The 13,003-nt window shown below is 39.5% G+C and overlaps 1 protein-coding gene and 1 long non-coding RNA gene across 2 annotated transcripts in view; both read right to left on the bottom strand.

The window, feature by feature from the left end:
- Positions 1-361: 361 nt before the first annotated feature.
- On the bottom strand, positions 362-1,889 carry LOC140125752 (nodal homolog 2-A-like). The gene is made up of 3 exons (XM_072144614.1): positions 1,574-1,889; positions 657-1,348; positions 362-532 (listed from the first exon to the last, which is right to left on the bottom strand). The coding sequence occupies exons 1-3, from the start codon at positions 1,857-1,859 to the stop codon at positions 380-382; spliced, it is 1,131 nt and encodes a 376-aa protein (XP_072000715.1). The 5' UTR covers positions 1,860-1,889; the 3' UTR covers positions 362-379.
- A 337-nt stretch (positions 1,890-2,226) lies between these two features.
- Positions 2,227-13,003, bottom strand: part of LOC140125751 (uncharacterized) — a 32,742-nt gene continuing 21,965 nt past the window's right edge. Inside the window, exons 2-3 of the long non-coding RNA XR_011854720.1 lie at positions 8,988-9,096; positions 2,227-2,666 (exon numbers count right to left, since the gene is read on the bottom strand). This is a non-coding gene — a long non-coding RNA (uncharacterized lncRNA). The remainder of the gene's footprint in view (positions 2,667-8,987; positions 9,097-13,003) is intronic.

Genomic DNA, 13,003 nt, shown 5'->3' with positions numbered 1-13,003 from the left:
AGAGACAGAACTGGAAATTAATTTTTGTTTTTATTAGGCTTAACATAATATAATCTACATATTTATTTACACATTACTTTAGGAAGTTGTATGACTAAAATACAATAAAAAAAAACATAGATTTAGTTCTGTTCTTTCTTAAGAAGACTTTTATACAGGTATTGTTTCCTAATGGGTTATGGCGCCATATGGGTCTCCTCAAGCTCCAAGGTCCAACTACATCCTCTGTGCCCCTAGGTAGCCCTATAGTCCAGTGCCTCTCATATTTAATGTCTTTGGATAAGGCTTCATCAAAGTTCTCTTGGAGCATCATCAAAGGATAGAACATAGTCCAAACTTTTCAATATTCTCACATTTGTAAGCTATGTCTTAAGTTGCTTCACTGACACCCACATTCTTCAACAATCATATCTTCATGGTACTTCATGACCACCTTTCCCCCTTCATACATCAGCATGGATAATGGTCTCATCTTCACTGGAACACATGAGGAACAATCAACTCGATCCGAATTGTAAAACTTCACCAAACTCTAAAAATAAAAATTAAAAACGATTATTAAAAGATATGAATTAAATTATTAACAAGTATTTGCCCTAAAAGTTTAATTCATTAAAAGGATGGTACATGATTTTTAGTTAAAAAGTTATAATTACCTTAATGTATGCATGGTTTGTTGGTTTGAACATCTCGCTTAGAGGAATGGGACAGGCTCCTTCACATCTGTAGGCATTGAATTTTTTTGGATAAATGATCTGGTCTCCCCATCCAATCTTCTCAAAGTCCACAATCATGTCCACTCTTCTACACAGAGGTCTTCCATCTTCGATAGGTTTGGGGTGAAAGTTGGCGATGATCATACCATGCTTTAAATTTCTTCCCTTCCTAAGTCTTCTAGTGCCAGAGAGTGGGGTCATCACATATTTAGAAGATTCTACCGTCTGGATGAGGTTGGGATATCCTTGAAGGTTAGTAGATGGATTGTCCTTGGTAAAGACCACCAACACGACTTTGTCGGTGGAAACATCAGCACAGCTGTTAACTTGACCATCCATTGTATCCACCTTATTATATGAAGTATGTCCTTGATGGAAATAAGGTTGCATCATTCTGGTGATATTGATGGTCTTCAAAGTGGATCCACTTTTGCTACTAAGGTCAACTTTTATCGATCCCAGGAAGCTCTTGCCTTCACCTTCTTTACTGTGGTAGATGTTAAGGGTCACATCATGGATCTTCTCAGGAATTGCCAGATTTATCCTCAACTCTGCCAGTCGTATTTCATTGTTGCTTGTAATGGATGACATATCAAAGGACAGTACCCAAGTGTTTGTCAGATTAGAGCAACCTGTTGGCAAGATAAGAAGAAAATAAAGGTCAAACCATGCTATGTAATTAAAAAATTTTTTAAACAACACTTACAAAATACAATGCATTCAGTTTAAATAGATATGGGTCAATTGGGTCTCAATATGGTGACAACGATCAAATATGACTCTGTAGGCATCTACAACATATTTAGAAAGCATGTTAAATATATTAAATCTATAAAAAGTAGAGACTTGGTACTTACTTTTGGCAGTGAGGCTTAGAATGGTGTCCGAATTTTGAAGAACAGTGTGTTCCAGGCTGGAGAGATCTGTTGTGTTCCCCATAATCAAGGTCTGGTAGAGTTGCATCATGAAGGGTGAGTGCTTCATATTCTGGGAGTGTGTCCTTGCATGTAGACTGGAAGAAGCCTTCAAATCAAGGTTTGAATGTTGTAGAGGAATCCTCATTTGCTTCACTGCTAGAGAAGAAGACATTTCCAGAACCATGGAGATGATTGTGAAGTTGAAAATGGAGGTCCTCCAAGACATCTCTGCAAAGGTCTTCTGTAATATCTCCTGGAAGATGTAGCTCAAAGCTCCTCATAGAGTGAACTGAAGTTTTGAAAGATTCTCTTACCTTATATATCTATGGATCAAAAGGCCAAAGTTAACACCTCAGACCTTTCATCTATCTGACCTCAACAAAGGCATCTCAGGGTCACTGTGAGAATAGACACTTCTGCTATTATTTTAATGAGGAAAGTCATTAGGTGATATATATACCTGTGTATGCAACTAAATCTCCTTTTAATGTCTGTAAAAGAGAAGCTTCTGCAGAATTTCTAGACTTTTATATCTTAAACACACCTTTTATTGAGAAGGAGGAGTGTAAATTAATTGGTTTATCTAAGAATATATCTTTAATGTTGTTGACTGCCAACCATAGTTTTATTTATAGATTATTGGTGTGCTGTACTATATATCAAAAGGCAAAATGTCTTCCATCTTCGATAGGTTTGGGGTGAAAGTTGGCGATGATCATACCATGCTTTAAATTTCTTCCTTTCCTAAGTCTTCTAGTGCCAGAGAGTGGGGTCATCACATATTTAGAAGATTCTATCGTCTGGATGAGGTTGGGATATCCTTGTAGGTTAGTAGATGGATTGTCCTTGGTAAAGACCACCAACACGGCTTTATCGGTGAAAACATCAGCACAGCTGTTAACTTGTCCATCCATTGTATCTTCCTTATTATTAGAAATATGTCCAGGATGGAAAAAAGATTTCATCATTCTGGGGATATTTATGGTCTTCAAAGTGGATCCTCTTCTGCTACTAAAGTCAACTTACTGTATATCTAAAGGCAAAATGTGTAAGATTATAGGTGACTCTGTGCGAAAAATGTTTATTGTACTTTCCACAACATCAAATTCTGGAATCCATCTGCCATCCATCCCTTATCTATCTATCTCATATCTATCTATCTCATATCTATCTATCTCATATCTATCTATCTCATATCTATCTATCTCATATCTATCTCATATCTATCTATATTCAAAGAAACAGCAGCACACGGAGAGTTCTGTTGCAAAAAGGTGAACTTTAATTCCATCATGGCCATTGCAATGTCTTGGCTCTGTTATCTGAGCCTTTTTTAAGCTAACTATTAAAGAATATTTGTCCCCCTCCATTTTGTATATACATGCACACGTATTCACTGATATTTAGCTTTAAAAAGGCTCACATAGCAGAGGCGGGACATTGCAATGAAGATGATGGAATAAAAGTTCACCTTTTTGCTACACAGCTCTCCATGTGCTGCCGTTTCTTTGAATCTTATCTGAGGAGGACCTGAAGAAGAAGGACACCTTCTATTGTGCACCAACTATTTTGTTACTTGTTGTTTTTGACATTTGTGCTGCTTTTACATTTTATCTATCTATCTATCTATCTATCTATCTATCTATCTATCTATCTATCTATCTGCTATGTATGTATCTATCTATCTGCTATCTATCTATCTGCTATGTATCTATCTATCTATCTATCTATCTATCTATCTGCTATGTAAGTGCGACACACTAAAGGTGTCACTCGACCCCCATGGGGTACACCCCTACATTGATACCTTGATCGCCTGATCTAGGCGGCATGGGTATGCTTTGACCCTCAATATTTGTGGACCACTTCAATTTGGGCAACAAAAATTTTTTGTCCCAGCAGCTTATCATTTTGTCCAATTTTCTGTGATGTGGTTTACCTCTTTCTGACCATTTTTATTCTGGTCCGAGTATTTCTCCCTTAGAGGGGCTGTGTAGGGATCGTTTCCCTCTTTCAAGATGGCGCTTGTTTAAACATGATATGATGCGCACATGCGCCAGAAAGTTATTTCTACTTACTTTTTGTAATATAGCAAAGCCCAATACCTTTCCTCTACACGCATGCGTGACTTGCGCAGTGACATTACAATGTTTCCTTTCCCTAGTCCGGTCATGCGCATTACCTTACTGGAGACGCCGCGCGCGTCCTGCGCGACGTGGGGATAGAATCACACAGGTGATTTTATGCATTAATTTTATTTTTTTTTAAATATCACATTTTTTGATGCACTGTAAGAATTTTCATGCATTGTATGCTCTATATGTATTAAAATCTGATGAGGAACACAATAATCACATGTTGATTTAATTATCACTGAGATTGTTAACTTTGTATAAATTTGTTGATGATCTGTAAACATTACTTTGCCTTTAAGGGGCGTATGTGAAACATCACTGTGTTGTAACTATTTAAACACTTGCTGAACACCTGTTACTATCTATTTATCCATCCTATATATATCTAATATGTATCTGTCTACCAGAAAAGAAGGTCCACAGCAGCACAGTGTCCAAGATGTCCCCACTAAGAGGGTGAGCCCAGGGTAGGAACTCGTATAGACATCAAATACAAAAAATGAAGCACAACTCCAAATCCAACAACTCCAAGACCGCCAACGTTTCAGTGTGTTACCGAAAAAGAGAGAAAGGTTGTAACACAGCGAAACGTTGCTGGTTTTGGAATAATCTCTATCTCACTTTTAATTTTGTTGGATTCGGAGTGCTGCTTCATTTTCTGGACTTAATATCTATCTGTCCATACATCTATATCTGCCTGCCTGTCTATTTGTCTGTCTCCTATCTATCTAGCTATCTAAGTAGTAAAGTTGAAGAAAGTGTAAGCAGCACTCCAAAAATCCAAAAGGGTGAAGTGTCAGGTTCGCAGGGCAGAAAGCTCGGACTTCTGGTCCTTGCCCCGATGCTTCTGGTGGTGCTAGCAGCATTGTCCGACCTTCTACGCTTCTCCACGCAGACTCCACCTCTCATCCGCTACCAGTGATCTTTGGCGCGCTCTCCGGGCAGTGGCTGCTAAGGCCTCGTGCTGTTTAGGGCTTGTGTTCTGGACTACTGGGAGTTGTGGTACCACTCCATGGTGTCTGCGACTGTGCTTTGTTGTTCTTCGCCATGAGGGGTTAATTCCCAGTATTATCCAGCTCCTATCAGGTTCTGGAGGTGGGATTCCGGCGGCATAAATTGCAGCTTCACTAGTCACCTGTGCCAGTGTTTGAAATCCCTTTTATCGCTTGCTCCTTGCTATTGGTTTGACCTGCTCTTGTTCTGTATTGTTGTGTTCTCGGCTAGTTTTTGACGTTGACCCTTTTGCTTACTGATTTTGCTCTTGACGCACCCTCTCCTTGTGACTCCGGCTAGTTTACTACACTTTTGTGTTTTATGTTTGTTAGTTTGTTCGTGTTGTTCCCTTCCCGCACTCAGCTAGTGTATTCCGAGTCTTCTAGTAGTCGCCCCACGGTTTAGCGAGTTTGGGGCGAGTTCAGTGTTACCCAACCCTAACATGACATTTATTGAAACAGTGGTGACGTGGTAACGACGTGGTTTGAAAATATGTATAGAATAATTCACATTCTCACTTTTTTCAAAGTTAGAGTGCTGGGTATTTTATTGTTTTGTCTATTCATCTATCGTTCCCGTATATCTATTTAGAGAGATTTATTAAAGGGCCATCTCCACATTAGTACATCTGAAGGGCAACGGAGCTCCAAAGGCAGACATAGAACTTAGGAGCCGCCTAATGATAAATAACCCCCGCCCCCCCATATTTCTATGTATCTATCTAATACCTATCTATTGTCTTTCTAGCAGTTCCGACCTACATACAAATTCAACTAAAGAACAAACCTACAGAACCTATCCTGTACTGCCTGTATTATCTTTCAGTCTATTCTATCTATCTACCTATATCTATCTATTTACCTCATATCTGTCTAATTAAAAAGAAAATTTCAGCAGCCCCACTAGAATCCATATTAGTACAGGTGGGTGCTCGTGCTTTATAGTGGTTTGACTCTCCACTTATAATATAACATCCAAAAAAATGGACAGCACATTTAGTTATATCATGGTGAGGCCCATTTTAGGATTCTATCTATCTATCTATCTATCTATCTATCTATCTATCTATCTATCTATCTATCTATCTATCTCATATCTATCTCATATCTATCTATCTCATATCTATCTATCTATCTCATATCTATCTATCTATCTATCTATCTATCTATCTCATATCTATCTATCTATCTCATATCTATCTATCTATCTATCTATCTATCTATCTCCTATCTCTCATATCTATCTATCTATCTAATATCATATCTTTCTCATATCAATCAATATCTATCTATCTAGTGCTGCACATTTTCTTCAATATCTATCTATCTATCTCATATCTATCTATATATCTCCTATCTATGTATCTATATCTATCTATCTATCTGATATCTAACCATCTATCTTCCATCTATCTGTCTCATATCTATCTATCTATCTATCTCATATCTATCTATCTATCTATCTAGCTATCTACATGTAGAAAGGCAGAGCAGACTCCAATCAACGAAAAATAGTTGAGGCAAAATGTATTTAATGTGCAGCAACCTTTCAGTATAACATCCTGTACGAGGATGTATTTTTAAACTCTTGCTCCTGTTTTTTTCTTTATATTTTTGATGGACTTGTCGCCCTTGACCATAAGGTAGCGTGCACCCGTTTTTCTATTTCTTCTAGTTTGTTGCTTGATTTTTCTCTTTGTATCTACGTATTTACCTCATGCTTATATCTATCTTCCTTATGCCTATTCATCTATCTAGGCACCCAGCAATACTGGGGAGATTTATCAAAGTCTCTTAGAGCAGAACTATTCTAGTTGCCCATGGCAACCAATCAGAGCTCAGCTTTCATTTTCCCACAGCTGTTTATAAAATTCATGCTGAGTTCTGATTGGTTTCTATGGGCAACTAAAACCGTTTTACCTCAGAAACTTGATGATAAATCTCCCCTATAGAGTGGAGGTTGCTCTCCTCATGGACAAATGACCAACACACTATGTCAGAGAAAAAATATTATCTATCATATCTTTTTCATAGGTATAATATATGTGTATTATTGTGGTATTCAACCTGTTCCCTAGATGTGAAGGTCTTTTCCCCCTGAGTCTTGGGCTAGGTAAAGGCTCGAAATGAAAACCAACAGACAAAAATGTAAGAAACTGTGAAATGTTATTATATTTAGTCTTTTATCTGTCTTTTAACATAGTATATTTTATTCTTCTCCTACAAACACTTCTAGAAAACTTTGATCATTTACTTCAAATGATGGATTAGTGGGATTAGTGTTACCCTGCACACGGCAGAGCCCAGGAGCCATTGTCTGCCGGTAACACGTCTCTATCACAGGTGTCTAATGCCAGAGGTGTGAGTGTAACACCTGCTGGATAACTCTGCTGTGATCAGATTATCCTATCTAATTCTAATTTGTGGTGTGTGTGTGTTTTTATACTGTCATTTGGAAAATTCATTTTCTATATAACTGTCTAAAATCTATGGGGGAGATTTTTCAAAAGTGTCTGAGAGCAGAACTGTTCATGGCAACCAATCAGAGCTCAGCTTTCACTTTGCCACAGCTGTTCATAAAATTAAAGCTGAGCTCTGATTGGTTTTCATGGGTAACTAGAACAGTTTTACCTCAGACACTTCAGATAAATATCATCTATCTATCTATCTATCTATCTATCTATCTATCTATCTATCTATCTATCTCATATCTATCTATCTATCTATCTATCTATCTATCTATCTATCTATATCATATCTATCTATCTATCTATCTACTATCCATCCACATCAGCACAGTCCAAGCAGCTATATTGGTTGTCAGGGTGCAATCCTAATTCTCCTCTCAAAAAAAAAAATTTCCACAAAAAAGGCAGCTAATTAATTAGGGAGGTAGTCTATTCCACATCATACAGCGATGTTTCGGCTTGTCTTTCTCTCTAATAGGTGTCTATCTTCTATACTATTACATTGTGGTGTTGCCAGGGCAGTATGGCCAGACCTCATGGGTTGATTTCTCTCCAAAAACTGCAGGTGTTAGCCAGTGGCATAACTAGAAGCTGATGGGCCCCAGTGCAATGTCTGTGCCAGGCCCCCAACTATAATGTATGGTTTATATTAAAGGGGTTATCCGGGTTTAAATTTTTTTTTATGGCCGGGCTGGGGAGGGATAGTTAAACATAATAAACATGTACTTACCTCCTCCGGCGCCGCCGATGTCCCGCGCCGCGGTCCCTTCGATCCGTGCCCCTGCTTGTTTACAGGGGCACGGAAGCCGCGCACAGGGAGCTTCCGGTCCACGATGTGGACGGCTCCTCCCATGCGTCCCTATCTCTCAGCGTTGTAAGCGCTGGGAGATGGTGCGCATGGGAGCTTCCGGCCGGCCGGAAGCTCCCTGTGCGCCGGTGTAATGAAACCGGCGCACAGAGAAGACGGGCCGCGGCGCGGGACATCGGCAGCACCGGAGGAGGTAAGTACATGTTTATTGTGTTTAACTAGCCCTCCCCAGCCCGGACATAAAAAAAAATTTAAACCCGGATAACCCCTTTAATAGTCTTCTCACATGGGAAAGTGACACCATAAGGGCCCCCTAAACCTCTTGGGCCCGGGTGCGATCGCAACCTCTTCACCCCCTCAAGTTAGCTGTATAACATAGCAGACAGCTGCCTGTAACTGGTTGGGGCTATCAAAGATTGTTGAACCCGACCGCGGCACCTAACAGAGCTACTGGTGGGCGCTGCCATCTTGCTTGGCCAGTCGTCGCCTCCTGTGACATTGGAGGGCGGCAATCGGTTGCCATGGTAGCCTACAGTCTCATAGAGACTCGTAGGCCTGTCATGGATAGTGATCTCTAATAGCCTGCCGATGGTAAACTATTGGAGGTCAGCAGTAAAATTACTATATACTCCAATACAGTAGTATTGCAGTATATAGTATCAGCGATCAGACCCTCCAGGGTTAAAGTAACCTATGGTCTGAAATAATAGTAAATAAAAAATAATATAAACTGAAATTTGTTTTAAAAATTACAAATTTTACTCACCCCTTTTTCCCTAGAATACATAAAAAATAAACAGCATTCAGTTAATCATAAACATGTTAGATATCGCCCTTTCCCAAAATGCCCATTTTATCAAAATTTAAAAAAGATTATTATTCCCGGCCATGAACACCGTGACGGAAAAAACCACCCAAATGTCCGAACCGCCACCATTTTTCCGTACTTACATATTCATAGACTGTTTTCATAGACTCCATCCTATTGTTTCATATGACTGTTACTCTGTTATGTCTTTATGTTCCCAGAGTCTGGAAAGCGCTATGGAATTTGATGGTGCTACAGAAATAAAGATTATTATTATTATTCTATTTGAATAAAAAATGATCAAACAGCTATTTAGGTCTAAAATTTATATAAATTAAAAAGTCATACCTAAAAAAAGTACACCTTACATACAGGGGTGCACCTAGCCTTTCTGCTGCCTGAGGCGAACTATAGAAAAACGCCCCCCCCCCCCCCCTATACATGTAAAATATCGAGGAGTGTCAGAACCAGACCCAATGTGAAAATAAAGCAATGCAAAATACATAAAGCTTCCCTCTTTGAACTATATAATACACACAGCGAGCTACTACAAAGAACAATATACATAAAACGATCCGCCATATAATATAAAATCAATACAGCGTGCTGCCATATACCATATAATACATACAGCGTGCTACCATATACCATATAATACATACAGTGTGCCGCCATATACCATATAATACATACAGCGTGCTGCCATATACCATAAAATACATACAGTGTGCCGCAATATACCATATAGTACATACACTGTGCCGCCATATACCATATAATACATACAGTGTGCTGCCATATACCATATAATACATACAGTGTGCCCCCATATACCATATAATACATACAGCGTGCCGCCATATACCATATAATACATACAGCGTGCCACCATATACCATATAATACATACACTGTGCCGCCATATACCATATAATACATACAGCGTGCCCCCATATACCATATAATACATACAGCGTGCCACCATATACCATATAATACATACAGCGTGCCGCCATATACCATATAATACATACAGCGTGCCGCCATATACCATATAATACGTACAGCGTGCCGCCATATACCATATAATGCATACAGGGTGCCGCCATATACCATATAATACATACAGCGTGCCGCCATATACCATATAATACATACAGCGTGCCGCCATATACCATATAATACATACAGCGTGCCGCCATATACCATATAATACATACAGGGTGCCGCCATATACCATATAATACATACAGCGTGCCGCCATATACCATATAATACATACAGCGTGCCGCCATATACCATATAATACATACAGCGTGCCGCGATATACCATATAATACACACAGCGTGCCGCCATATACCATATAATACATACAGCGTGCCGCCATTTACCATATAATACGTACAGCGTGCAGCCATATACCATATAATACATACAGGGTGCCGCCATATACCATATAATACATACAGCGTGCCGCCATATACCATATAATACATACAGCGTACCGTCATATACCATATAATACATACAGTGTGCCGCCATATACCATATAATACATAGTGTGCCGCCATATACCATATAACACATACAGCGTGCCCCCATATACTATATAATATATACAGCGTGCCGCCATATACCATATAATACATACAGCGTGCCGCCATATACCATATAATACATACAGCGTGCCCCCATATACCATATTATACATACAGCGTGCCCCCATATACCATATCATACATACAGAATGCAGCCATATACCATATAATACATACAGCGTGCCCCCATATACCATATTATACATACAGCGTGCCCCCATATACCATATAACACATACAGCGTGCCGCCATATACCATATAATACATACAGCGTGCCGCCATATACCATATAATACATACAGCGTGCCGCCATATACCATATAATACACACAGCGTGCTGCCATATACCATATAATACATACAGCGTGCTGCCATATACCATATATTACATACAGCGTGCCCCCATATACCATATAATACATACAGCGTGCCGCCATATACCATATAATACACACAGCGTGCTGCCATATACCATATAATACAAACAGCGTGCCCCCATATACCAAATAATACATACAGCGTGCCCCCATATACCATATAATACATACAGCGTGCAGCCATATACCATATAATACATACAGCGTGCCGCCATATACCATATCATACATACAGAATGCAGCCATATACCATATAATACATACAGCGTGCTGCCATATACCATATAATACATACACTGTGCCACCATATACCATATAATACATACAGTGTGCTGCCATATACCATATAATACATACAGCGTGCTGCCATATACCATATAATACATACAGCGTGCCGCCATATACCATATAATACATACAGCGTGCCCCCATATACCATATAATACATACAGCGTGCCCCCATATACCATATAATACATACAGCGTGCTGCCATATACCATATAATACATATAGCGTGCCGCCATATACCATATAATACATACAGTGTGCCCCCATATACCATATAATACAGACAGCGTGCCCCCATATACCATATAATACATACAGTGTGCTGCCATATACCATATAATACATACAGCGTGCAGCCATATATCATATAATACATACAGCGTACCGCCATATACCATATAATACATACAGCGTGCCCCCATATACCATATAATACATACAGCGTGCCGCCATATACCATATAATACACACAGCGTGCCGCCATATACCATATCATACATACAGAATGCAGCCATATACCATATAATACATACAGCGTACCGCCATATACCATATAATACATATAGCGTGCCACCATATACCGTATAATACATACAGCGTGCCGCCATATACCATATAATACATACAGCGTGCCGCCATATACCATATAATACATACAGCGTGCCGCCATATACCATATAATACATACAGCATGCCGCCATATACCATATAGTACATACAGCGTGCCGCCATATACCATATAATACATACAGCGTGCCGCCATATACCATATAATACATACAGCGTGCCGCCATATACCATATAATACATACAGTGTGCCGCCATATACCATATAATACGTACAGCGTGCTGCCACATACCATATAATACATACAGCGTGCTGCCATATACCATATAATACATACAGCGTGCCGCCATATACCATATAATACATACAGCGTACCGCCATATACCATATAATACATACAGTGTGCCCCCATATACCATATTATACATACAGTGTGCCGCCATATACCATATAATACATACAGTGTGCCCCCATATACCATATAACACATACAGCGTGCCCCCATATACCATATAACACATACAGCGTGCCTCCATATACTGTATAATACATACAGCACGGTGGCGGAGTGAGTAGCACTTCTGCCTTGCAGCACTGGGGTCCTGGGTTCGAATCCCACTCAGGTCAACATCTGCAAAGAGTTTGTATGTTCTCTCCGTGTTTGCGTGTGTTTCCTCCGGGTACTCCGGTTTCCTCCCACACTCCAAAACATACTGTTAGGCTGTTTAGATTGTGAGCCCCATGGGGACAGGGACCAATTTGACATGCTTGTGCAGCGCTGCGTAATCTGTGTGCGCTATATAAATAAAGAATTATTATTATTATTATACAGGGTGCCGCCATATACCATATCATACATACAGAATGCAGCCATATACCATATAATACATACAGGGTGCCGCCATATACCATATAATACATACAGTGTGCCGCCTTATACCATACAATACATACAGCGTGCCGCCATATACCATATAATACATACAGCGTGCCGCCATATACCATATAATACATACAGCGTGCCCCTGTACACCATATAATACATACAGCGTGCCGCCATATACCATATAATACATACAGTGTGCCGCCATATACCATACAATACATACAGTGTGCCGCCATATACCATATAATACATACAGGGTGCCCCCATATACCATATAATACATACAGCGTGCCCTATATACCATATAATACATACAGCGTGCCCCCATATACCATATAATACATACAGAATGCAGCCATATACCATATAATACATACAGCGTGCCGCCATATACCATATAATACATACAGCGTGCCCCCATATACCATATAATACATAC

The sequence above is a fragment of the Engystomops pustulosus genome, chromosome 4 (genome assembly GCF_040894005.1).
Source record: "Engystomops pustulosus chromosome 4, aEngPut4.maternal, whole genome shotgun sequence".
In the NCBI taxonomy this organism is placed as follows: Eukaryota; Metazoa; Chordata; class Amphibia; order Anura; family Leptodactylidae; genus Engystomops; species Engystomops pustulosus.
The sequence above is the reverse complement of the archived record's forward strand: the minus strand, read 5'-3'. Positions and strand labels throughout refer to the sequence as shown.